At 40.3% G+C, this 12,422-nt stretch overlaps 1 protein-coding gene across 1 annotated transcript in view; it reads right to left on the bottom strand.

The window, feature by feature from the left end:
• The window catches only part of LOC121408132 (AN1-type zinc finger protein 1-like), a 39,739-nt gene extending 27,908 nt beyond the window's left edge, over positions 1–11,831 (bottom strand). Inside the window, exons 1-2 of the mRNA XM_041599457.1 lie at positions 11,757–11,831; positions 5,537–5,634 (exon numbers count right to left, since the gene is read on the bottom strand). Coding sequence (XP_041455391.1) covers positions 5,537–5,573 — 37 coding nt within the window. The 5' untranslated portion in view covers positions 5,574–5,634; positions 11,757–11,831. The remainder of the gene's footprint in view (positions 1–5,536; positions 5,635–11,756) is intronic.
• Positions 11,832–12,422: the final 591 nt, after the last annotated feature.

Here is a 12,422-nt window from a genome sequence, read left to right as displayed (position 1 = left end):
ATATAGAGCTAACACAGAAAATTGACAAAAAAATACAATTATCATGGCGACAATGACCCTAGCATGCAGGTCCCCCAAGTCCACCTACCATGCAAGTGTGGTTGAAAAGTGACTTATGGTTGCGGAGAAAGAGAGTCTTGCATGTTAACTCCAACTTTGACCTGAAAATGACCTTTGACATTACCATATGACCTCTGACTGCAGCATAACATGCAGGTTGCCTAAGTACATCTACCATCCAAGTTTTGTTGAAAAGTAACTTTCAGGTTGCGGAGTTAGGTGTCATAAGAGAGTCTTGCACGTAAACTTTAACGTTGACCTCAAAATGACCTTTGACCTAACCATGTGACCTCCGACTGCAGCGTAACGGTTCTTCTCTCAACGGTTCTAGAAGCTGTGGAAACCAGCACCTTTTCGGCCACTCAGGGGCAATAAGGAGCCAAGCCTGATCTTCCTTCACTTTCCTCAACTTGCGATATCAGGGGGAAAGGTGGAACCCCCAAGTGAAGGGAGAATGCATCCAGGAAGGTTGCTTCTGTTTCGTTCACTCAAGAATAGGACACCGGTAACTTCCGATTGAGAGCTGTGGCAAATAGGTCTATTTCCAAAGGCCCCCAATGGGCTTGGATTGACTGGAACACCTTCGAGTGAAGTGACCATTTGAATGGAAGACACCGGCCCCAAGAAAGCAAGTCGGCTATCAGGTTGTCGCTGCCTGAAGCAACCGGGACGATCTTCGCCTGGCGGCATCACTCCCAAAGCTCTGCTGTAAGAGGGAAAGGTGGAACCCCCAAGTGAAGGGAGAATGCATCCAGGAAGGTTGCTTCTGTTTCGTTCACTCAAGAATAGGACACCGGTAACTTCCGATTGAGAGCTGTGGCAAATAGGTCTATTTCCAAAGGCCCCCAATGGGCTTGGATTGACTGGAACACCTTCGAGTGAAGTGACCATTTGAATGGAAGACATCGGCCCCAAGAAAGCAAGTCGGCTATCAGGTTGTCGCTGCCTGAAGCAACCGGGACGATCTTCGCCTGGCGGCATCACTCCCAAAGCTCTGCTGTAAGAGCGTTGAGGGAATTCAATCCGAGTGCCGCCCTGGCGATTTATGTACGCCGCAACAGATCTGTTGTCCGTGCGGACCAGAACCGTCTGGCCAACTAGCCTGTGTCAAAAATGCTGAAGAGTTGAGGCCAGCCCTCATCTGTAGCATATATGAGGTAAGGTGTGCTGGGATGCCCAGGCACCTGAGACCATCTCCTCCACACAGTGACCACCCCAGCCCACCAGCGAAGCGTCTGTGGTCAGAGAGGCTGACAGGAGGAGAGTGCGGAAGGGTTTGCCCCGCACTACAAAGGATGCCCGGGTCCAGGCGGCCAAGCTGTGACGGATGTCCCGGGAAAGAGGAATCCACAGATGTTGAGAGTCTGGGCTTTTTTTATGCATATAGCATTTCCATTTATTTGAAAGCAGGATAAAAGAGCGTTGTAGATTAAATGCCTTGCTCACGGGCATAAGTGCCGTGGCCGGGATCGAACCCCGGACTTTCCATGTATAGTCAGGAGCCTTAGACCACTCGGCCAGGCAACTCCTAGTGAGAGTCTGGGCTTGGTCTGTAATAGTGCAAGAAATGTCTCTGAAAGGGTCTCATAAGGAGGCGATAATCCGAACGGATTTCGACGAGACTCGACATGAACCCGAGCAGCCTTAGCCAGGTCCATTATTTTCACAGAGCTGCGCTCTCTGAGAGAGCGAGCCAGAGACTATTGCCTGAACTCTATCGGGTCTTGGACGGAAAATCTGGTTTGGTAAGTCTAGAACCGGGCCCAGATAAGTGGGGATGTGGGAGGGTGGGAGAGAAGTTTGGCCTCCGAGTCCGCGACTAGTATTCAGTCATTAAGGTAGACGAACAGTCTTAGTCCTAGGTCGCGGCGTTGACCACGTGAGTGAAGACTCTGGGCACTGGAAACAGGCCGAAAGGCATGGCCCTGTATCGGTAAGTCGAATCTCGAAACCCCAACAGATCCCGAGAAGCAGGATGGATGGGGATATGAAAGTAGGCGTCCCAAAGATCGAGAGAGACAGCCAAGTCTGATGCCCGAAGAGATGGTATGATTGACGCCAGTTTCCAGATGGAAGTGATCTAGCTTGATGAAAATATTGATCACCTTCATGTTCAATATCATTCTCAACTTCCTTGAGCGCTTGGGGACAACGAAAATAGGAGACAAAGATGTGGGTTGTCTGGTACTCTCTCTATAGCTTCCTTTTCCAGCAATGCATTGATTTCCAACTCGATGTATTGCTGGTGAAGGATAGGAACGGTCTGCGGGGCGATTCGAATCGCGCCGTGCGGGAAAGCTTCTATGTTGATATAGAAGCCATTTTGCACAACGGACAAGATAAATGCTTTGTCTGTAGTTCCCTCTCATGCAAAGAGAAAATGACGGAGATGGCCGCAATCCGGTCCCTGCGCTCGGGGCAGTCCTGCTTGGGTCTGGCTGGAGTCTTGGAGGATGGCCGACCACCACTGCCCCGACCGCCACAGGAAGCACTAACCGATGGTCTGGTACAGGGTCTACAACCCGACGGAATGGGAGTGAGTAGTTCTCATGGGGACAGACTCCAATGGTCGGCGGTGCCTGTGCGTTCATGGGCAGGGCCCGTGTAGGCTCGAGAGCAGGCGACTGGTATGAGTCGTTGGACACCCCCTGAGGTGTGGGATGGCTGGTGTCTGGTTGGTCCGCTCCTTGTTGGGGGACACCGTCAGCTGGAGCTGATGACAAGCAATGGGGTTAAAACCCACAGTGCTCAAAGGGGCTCTGGAGCAACTTGAAAAGTTGCGATGCCTGGCCATCGGCAAAAGAATCAGAAAAAGATCCGCCCAGAAACGCAGGGCTTACGACTAAAGATATTTTCTTTGGCAGCTCCGGATGCAAAGCAGAAGAAGAGGCAAGAGGCTGGGCAGGACCTGGCTTCTTCAACCTAGCCATCCCACAGGGAGCGCTTGCCTATCGTGAAGGAAGGTCTGCTGAATCTGATGGGGTCAGATTGAAACATGAGTTACGTCGGACTCCGAGGCCTCTTGTGATTAGGGGCTGGTAGCCCTTTGCTGATGCTCCCTTGTGGAGACTGACATGGCATTGAGCCTAGTCGTTGCCAGTAAGAGAGACATGCGCTCTCAACCCGGTCTTGGTGTGACCCAATAGCCAGTGGGTCTGGCAGGAGTCCAGGTTTTCTCAACTAGTACAACACTCCCCATGTTAGGTTAAGGTTCCGACGTAGATACCTTGGCTATCGCCTTTCAGGCAATTCTATGGTTCCATCCTTTTTCAGTGGGGCATGTGGACGCGCATCCACGGTTTTACCCCTATGGGCACGTGGACACAGATCCAAGGTTCCACCCTTACTTGAGGCCGCAAGGGGTCTCTCTCTACCACTGTCAACATTACCATTAATCAGGAAAACTACTCTTGTGTTTGACATCTCTTCAGCGGCCATGCTAGCTCGTCCAAGGAAGATTCTGAGAGTTTCAACTGGAAACAAGAACAACAACAAAGTAAAACACAAGTTTGAGAAAGAAAACAAAAGGTGACGCTCCTATCTCTCAGAACGTTACCTTAGCTGTGGAGGACGAATAAAATAAAGTAAAATCAAGACAAAGCGAATAAATGAGCAAGTCAAGAAATACAAGAGTAAATCAAAAAGTGTTGAACAGATGCCCACAACACGCTGGAGAGCGCGGAGACTGCGAGTCTGCGAGGAACGAATCAACGGATCAGGTACTCACAATAAACTAAGGAAATAAATCGTGAAAATACCATGAAAGCTCCGTGCTGTGGGATATAAAGATAAAATCAATCTAAAACCGAAAGGAAAAGATTGAAGAAGGGAAAGAAGAAATGCAAAAATAAGAGTACCAACAAGGCAAATGCCAAGCGTTGTCTCGCCTGCATATTGCAGTCATGAAGAGACTGCATGTCAAAACTATAGGTCATGTCATTAGTGGAACAAACAGATAAGGTCATGCCATTAGTGGAACAAACAGATGCAAAAAGCATCCGAACATACAGTAACAGTCAGATATCTTTAATACCTGTTTCGAAGCTATAGAAAGTTGTGTGTACAACACAGCACAGTGCCAGTCATGGAAAGTTCATTGACCTTTGACCTTAATCAAATTCAACTCACATTCGAACTTGACATGCACCTTCAAGAGATGGACCTCTTGTATGAATTTGGCAATCCTACCTCGAAGATATAAAAAGTTATTATGTGTACAACACAGCACAGTGCCAGTCATGGAAAGTTCATTGACCTTTGACCTTAATCAAATTCAACTAACATTCAAACTTGACATGCACCTTCAAGAGATGGACCTCTTGTATTAATTTGGCAATCCTACCTCGAAGATATAGAAAGTTATTGTGTGTGCAGCACAGCTCAGTGCCAGTCATGGAAAGTTCATTGACCTTTGACCTTATTCAAATTCGGCTCACATTTGAACTTGACCTGCACCTTCAAGAGATGGACCTCTGTTATGAATTTGGCGATCTCACCTCGAAGCTATAGAAAGTTATTGGGTGTACAACACAGCAAAGTGCCAGTCATGGAGAGTTCATAGACCTTATTCAAATTCAACTCATATTCGAACTTGACCAGTGTGTTCAGAAGATGGACCTCTGGTATGAATTTGGTGATCCCACCTTGAAACTATAGAAAGTTATTGGGTGTACAACACAATTGTGCCAGTCATGGAAAGCTCATTGACCTTTGACCTTATTCAAATTCAACTCATATTCGAACTTCACCTGTGCCTTCAGGAGATGGACCTCTGGTATGAATTTGGTGATCCCACCTCGAAGCTATAGAAAGTTATTGGGTGTACAACACAATTGTGCCAGTCATGGAAAGTTCATTGACCTTTGACCTTATTCCAATTCGACTCATATTCGAACTTGACCTGTGCCTTCAGGAGATGGACCTCTGGTATGAATCTGGTGATCCCACCTCGAAGCTATAGAAAGTTATTGGGTGTACAACACAATTGTTGACGACGACGCCGCCGGAATTAGTGATACCTATGTCTCGCTACGTTACGCAGGCGAGACAAAAACATGTTATAATTTGCAAATTTAGGAGTATACTTAGCTAACATCCTATCACGGCGGCAGGCGAAAGTAAAAGAGGAAATGGACGCCAATTTGCGCAATGATCTTGGGAAAGTACGTACGTAGGGAGATGCAGCACGTGCAGGAAAAATTGTGTACTTTTATTCGGCGTGCAAGTTAATCACAATGACTAGCAAATCAAATGAATATATCCCAGTTATTGATAGTAAATAACTGTTTTCATAAAATATTGCTAAAATTTGAAATACAATAACTTTGTTATTTGTTATCAAATTTTTATGAAATTTAAGCATTTAGCTCTATCAATTTTACTCTATGTCTTTAGATTTAAATATTTTCAGCCTTGACTAACCTTTTATGTGAGTTAACCTGTATTTACAACCAATTCTAAAAGAATTATTTAATACCTGTTATATCTTGAACAAGTTCAGCTGTTTTAGCCATTGGGGCCGACTTTTCTTCAGTTGATAATTCTTTACATTGGTGATCATTTTGATATCTGTGTCTGCAACAGAAAGACATATAATTTTGTTGTAAAAAATGTTTTACTGAAAAGAATGGGAAACATTAAACAGAAGAAAGAGGAAAAGAAAGAAAAGGAAGAAAAGAGGGGCCAAGAAGAAAGACTAGCACATCACTGATGTGGAGCTCATCCGGCATCTCGCAACGGAATTTCACACAATTTTAATTTCAGCCTAGTTGACACTGTAGTGAAATATATTGGTGACATGCATTGATATAGAATTGAAATTGATGAAGGATTGACATAGAAGCATTTTTGTGATTTATGAATAGATTTCATATTAATTAAGCATAACTAATTTTCTAGTTGAAATTTCTTTACTCTGTATAGAACCTTGGTGGACCTCATTCAAAAATAATCAAAATCAATTAACAAATAAATAAGTAATTTTTGTGAGTTTTGAATAAATAAGCATATTTAATGAGTTTCAAAATTGAAATTGAAATTGATCGAGATACAAAATTTCACCACCTCGAGCTATCATATAAAGCAAACAAAATTGAAAATGATCAACAAATGAAGAAGAAAAAACATTTTTTGTGATTTATGAATAAATTTTGCATAAATTAACATAAATAATTTTCAACTGAAAATTTCAAAATTCTGTGTAGAAGTTTGGTGAACCTCATGAAGTTCTACCAGATGGAAGAAAAAAATCAAAATCTGTCAACAAAGAAGAACAAGCATTTTATGAGCATTTTAAGAATATGAATAAATTAGTTTTGCATAAATTAGCAAAAAGATTGTGTTAGTCAAAATTTCAAAATTCTGTGTAAAATTTTGGAGAACCTCATGAAGCTCTAGCAGATGGAAGAAAAAAAAAAAATCGGTCAACAAATAAAAAAGCATTTTATGTGAATTTTTAAAAATATGCATAAACTAATTTCACATAAATTAGTATAAAAATTGTTCTGGTCAAAATTTCAAAATTCTATGTAGAAGTTTGGTGAACTTCATGAAGCTCTACCAGATGGAAGCACAAAATTCAAAATCGGTTGACAAATAAAGAAGAAGCCCTTTTTGTGAATTTTGAAAAATGTGCATAAATTAGCATATTTAATGAATTTCAAAATTCTGTGTAGAAGTTTTGAATCCCCATCTAGTGCTATCATATAAAGCAAACAGAATTGAAATTGGACTTGAAATGGCGAAGAAGAAGCATTTTGAAATTGTGGACGGACGCCAGACGAAGGACAACAGACGAAGGACGCTACGCCACGGCATAAGCTCATTTGGCCCTTCGGGCCAGATGAGCTGAAAAGGTAACGGGGAAAAAAATGTTTACTGTTCAAATAATACAAAAAAGGAAGGCTATCTACTCATATATGCAGGGTTTGCAGACTGTCTAACATCATGTATTTTCATGTATCCCTACCACCTGATTCCTGCAGACCAAAGGAAAATAAAGTATTTTGTAAAATTGATTTAAGACTCCTTCCTCACTCAGTGATAAATTGTGGAGAACTACCATAGTCAAATCTGTTGAAAGAAATGAAAGTTCATCTCCTTCTTAGAATTCGACTTACATTACGATAATAAAAGAGAAGGGTGATTTGATCTTTAAAGATATGTATATCTTGGGTATGATAATAAATTTTCATTACTATTCCCTCGAACTATCTCTTTTCCGCCTTATCCTTAATCTTTTATTTTGTTAGTTCATTATCTTTTGTTCTCTTTTTCTATTTTAATGCTCCACATCAATGTTTCTATCACTGATATCATAAGAAAGCACGAAAATACCACTATTTTCTTATTTACAAGATATACATCCCATTACGCTATACCGAAAACAATCGACAAAAAAATATAAGAAATACACCGAATACAATTCTGAGATGAAAGAGTAAAGAATATTTTAATTTCAGAATGTCATAAAACACCATTAAATAGGCATAATTATTATATCCATGTAACATACGTCACCTTGTTACAATGGTACAGTACCAAAATACATGTAAGAAGACCCATTCCATAGTAATAGTGTATATTTGTAGAGCGCTCACACCGTCAGTAGACGCTCATGGCGCTAACCAAGCAACAGTTCTCTTTTACAATGGAAAAATGAGATTTTATAGAAATTTATATAAATACTACACAAGAACCATGAACAAGTACAATGTAAGAAATGGAAGAATAATAATTTCACATCTGCTTCATTCCATTCCATTCCATGTAGTCAGAAAAGAGAAAAGGTGATACCTTTTGTCATTAGGGCAAGGGTCACCCTAATGTACTTAAACAAAGGTAATATCAGTTGCAATGTCAAGTTCACGTATTCTGATAATATGGCTGTCAAGTGTTTACCAATCACGTTATTCCAATAAGCAACGATCAGCTCTAATTTTTTGTAAGTCTGCCATGTGGGCAAGTAAACTATGTACACTCTTAATCTTAAGATGTTTACTTGTCCGAAAAATTTATAACAAAAAACATTAAGACTTTTTCACTAATTGTTACAAAGAGTACCAGGTACTGAATTTTTTATGACATTGATTTACATGGATGTATGTTATTTTAATTGTAGAGATGGCAATAGGTGTGTTAAATAAGTCTATAAAGAGTCCTACAATTAAACAATTCTGCTGAAACCACTTTTAGTGAAACTTTTCAAAGACAGAAAATTAACTTAACACAAATTTCACAAATATTTGTTCTCATTCTTAACATCTTTCCTCATTTGCAATCAAAAGTTAACTTCCTCAATTGGGCAAGTAAATTCAAACATTTCAAATTTTTACTTGCCCAGTTTGAAATTTCACTGGCCCAACTGTACTAGGGCCAGACATTGACTGCATTATGTACAATGCGAACTGGGAAACCAATATTCACAGGAGTGAGGACCATAAATGCATACTATCTAAAAACAAAAGAATATTTAGAAAAAAATTCTTTTACACCATCCGCCACACCTAACAAGAAAGAGAACTAGAATTTAATTCGTCGTGCGGATGAATTAGGTGGTCTGTCATGATTTGTCATTCAGTGTCGGCTGATGTATGAAATAAATCATTTAGATATCATTGATAATCTTGATCGTAGACATCCTAATAATAAGTTTTGACCATTACTAAATGTGATTATTGATGTGGTGATGACAATCGTCAGACATACATCTTCAAACAGATACATACAAGATAGATGATTATACCTCACGGATCAACACGGCAATGCCGGCATGATCCGGGGAGGTCCGGGATAGTTTTGCCCCAGATGACTGTGAACACGGCATCAACACGGCAGCTTCACACGGATCTACACGGATCATGTCGGCAGAGCACGTCGTCAACACGGACCAATACATCAGCAACACGGACCTACACGTCAGCTACACGGACCACCACGTCAGCAACACGGACCTACACGTCAGCAATACGGACGAACACGTCAAATGCGTTATCCATTGAGCTAGCATATTCCCCATAGAGATTACACGTAAGCAAGTTTGAGAATTACAATTCAAATTTTGCAAGCAAAATACGGGCATGATCCCGGCATCTGATCAAAAAATAAAGGGCACACTTCCGAAAGCTTAGAATCTCAGCTACAACATACTAAAAGCTCAGGGAAAACTGACAAGAAACAATGGAGATATGGCTCACGAAATAGAGGAATGTCGAATCTAGTTTTGAGAAAAAGTCATGTCCCATAGAGATTACACGCAAAATACATGTGATATGAAAAAAAGTAATTATAATCTGTTTTATCTTGCTAAATTTAAACTTTTATACCTTTAAATTATCATAAAGGATCATGTAAGAAGTGGCAAAAAGAAAAAAAAGTGAAAAAAAAAAATTCATCTTGTTCACCCCAGGACTCGAACCCGCGCCCTTTAAGAAGCAGTCAAAGCCACGATATTCCCCATAGAGAATACACGTAAGCAATTTTGAGAATTACAAGTCCAATTTTGCAAGTGAAATACGGGCATGATCCCGGCATCTGATAAAAAAATAAAGGGCACACTTGCGAAAGCTTAGAATCTCAGCTACAACATACTAAAAGCTTAAAGAAAACTAACAAGAAAAAATGGAGATATGGCTCACGAAATAGAGGAATGTCGAATCTGGTTTTGAGAAAAAGTCATGTCCCATAGAGATTACACGCAAAATGAGGAAAAATGACATTCCTCTTTTCATCGCTGTTTTACGCAATGATGCGTTTCTCAAAACGAATATTCATGTTAACTAAGGAGAAAGAGTACATTCTAAACTACAACATATCGAAATCTGGGCGAAAAACGATCTATATTCGAGAAGTTACAACCAAATTTGCATAAATTTGATGACGTCATTTTTGAAAAAATGAAATTTTTAGTTTAGGCGCCATTTTGATGACGTCACGATATAATTTAGGGACAATGGTGACATGAAATCAAATGTACAACTCATACTCTATCGATATATTAAAAAAAAATTGGGGGTCAATGGACTATTTAAAGAGCTACAGTGAATTTACAATAGGCATGTTTTCGCCCATATATGGCCTATAGTGAGAGCTCGCGCGCACACGTGCTGCAAACTTTAACGGGTGTTAATTTCGTTATTAGTGGTCGTAGAAGGTTGATCAAGGTATCAAATTGTTCAGAATTTTATTATCAATGCAAAGATGTAAAAAAAAACGGTGTTTCTGCGTTGCGTTAAGGCGTTACATGAGGAAGCGCGCGCGCATCCGTGCGCACGCGCAAAATTTTGAAATGCTTAAAATGACCTGAAACATACTCTCGTTTGGTCAAAAAGTGATTTTGAGCATTTTTAAATTTTGACGCATGCGTACGCGCGCGTCGTGACCTTCAGGTGACCTTTGATGACATGATTTGATGACCCTTGACCTGAACTTAGTGTGATGTTAATATTATTGATTTTTGATAATTGATAATCGAGATATGATTGATAATGTGATTTTACAAAATGGCGCCTAGATGACGTCATCATGACCTGATGACCTTGAAAAGCTTCACTGCACGTGTCCATGACAGATCCTATAGATGACATGAAATTCAATGAAATTGACCAAGTCCATTTTGAGATAACTTGGCGACAAGAAAATCCGTAAAAATAAATAAAGAAAGAAATAAGAAAATTCTGACGAAATTAAGAGGTGATCTGTCAACGACAGACCACCTAAAAAGTTGATAGTAAAGATTATTTTTTATTCATGGCTTATTATTTTACAATATACACTAGCGTAACGAACATGGCACCCTTACAAAGTGAACTTCATCAGCACTTCTTAGTTTCAAATTGAAAGAAATATGAATAATGAATGTAATTATGTAACAGCAAAGTAACTTTACTAACATACTCAAGAAAAACATGTAGATATTATTGGCAGGTATTATTAATTTAATAGCTTTAGCCTACATGATAATTTTATATAGAATACAATGCTTATAGTTCCACTACGGCACACTGAGAAGACCAAATCTCATTTTTTGTGAGAAGAAAACAAAATGTACCAGACCTGTATAAATCCAAGATGAACATTTTATGAAATGTATTTTATGATAAAGAATATGTTCTAGTTTTAAGATTAAACAAGTGGAATGCCTCTGCCAGTCTCACCTGCATCATGCGATTCAATATAGCAGCACTGCTGACTTTGAAAACTACTATAACTCGCACAAGATGTTCAGTGATACTTGGTTACTCTTATTTCCACATTTTATGAACTAGACCAATACACTTACAGTGATATGATGGTAATTCAACAAATACCCCGAACGTGGCCAAAGTTCATTGACCTTACATGGCTTTTGACCTTGATCATGTGACCTGAAACTCGCACAGGATGTTCAGTGATACTTGATTACTCTTATGTCCAAGTTTCATGAGTCAGATCCATAAACTTTAAAAGTTATGATGGTAATTCAACAGATACCCCCATTATGGCCAAAGTTCATTGACCTTTCACTGGAGAGCTCCTGCCCGCAAATTTTAAACCTGCGTGAGAAATGCTTTAATCTACGCTTGAAATGAAACTGTTATCTACATTTTGGTAGCACGTTTATTTAGCGTGATGAGTAATCATCTATCGTCAAAGAAGTCTGCCTACAATTTACGAAAAAACAAACGAACCGAAAGTCAAATGTAAAGGGAAGAACCAACCCAAAACTTCAATATCAGCTTCATCACTAGATATGTCAAGCGACTCTGAAAGTGAAACTCCCGGTTTGTCGGCCGACCCGGGCTCAGACCAGGTCCTTCCCCTACAGAAATTTCCAAGCTTGCGGGAAGCGTGCGACTAGCTTGCGCAAGCTTGCGGCATGCTAGTAACTAGCATGCGGTTAGCTTAATAAGCGTGTGATATGCGTGCAGAGTAATAGTTAAGCGATCTTTTAGCGAGCAGGGACTGTTCGCTAGCATGCACTCGCTTATTAAGCGAGTGCCCTGCTAGTCGCATGCTAGTTACTAGCAAGCGGCACGCTTAAATTTCGGTAGGGGTTCGCTCTAGGGCCGATATGAGGAGCATGCTCTCCGGTAAACTTGATGATGTCTTGGGTCAGTTAACGGTTATCAAGATCGAGCTAGAACAGACGAAAAAAAGTGTTTCTGAATTAGAAGCAAATGTCAACTTTGCTTTGGATAAAGTAACGGCATTAGAGAAGGATGAGATTCCAGTGTTAAAGGAGAAGATTAAGCGACAAGAAGAAGAGATAGAAGGGAGGCTGACACTTATGGAAATACACAACCAAAAACAAATGTACTGGTATACGGAATTCCAGATAAACAAAACAAGGATATCGTCGTGACCGTAAAGGAGATCCTTTGCTA

Source organism: Lytechinus variegatus, chromosome 2 (genome assembly GCF_018143015.1).
Source record: "Lytechinus variegatus isolate NC3 chromosome 2, Lvar_3.0, whole genome shotgun sequence".
In the NCBI taxonomy this organism is placed as follows: Eukaryota; Metazoa; Echinodermata; class Echinoidea; order Temnopleuroida; family Toxopneustidae; genus Lytechinus; species Lytechinus variegatus.
This window is presented reverse-complemented; position numbering and strand designations above follow the sequence as displayed.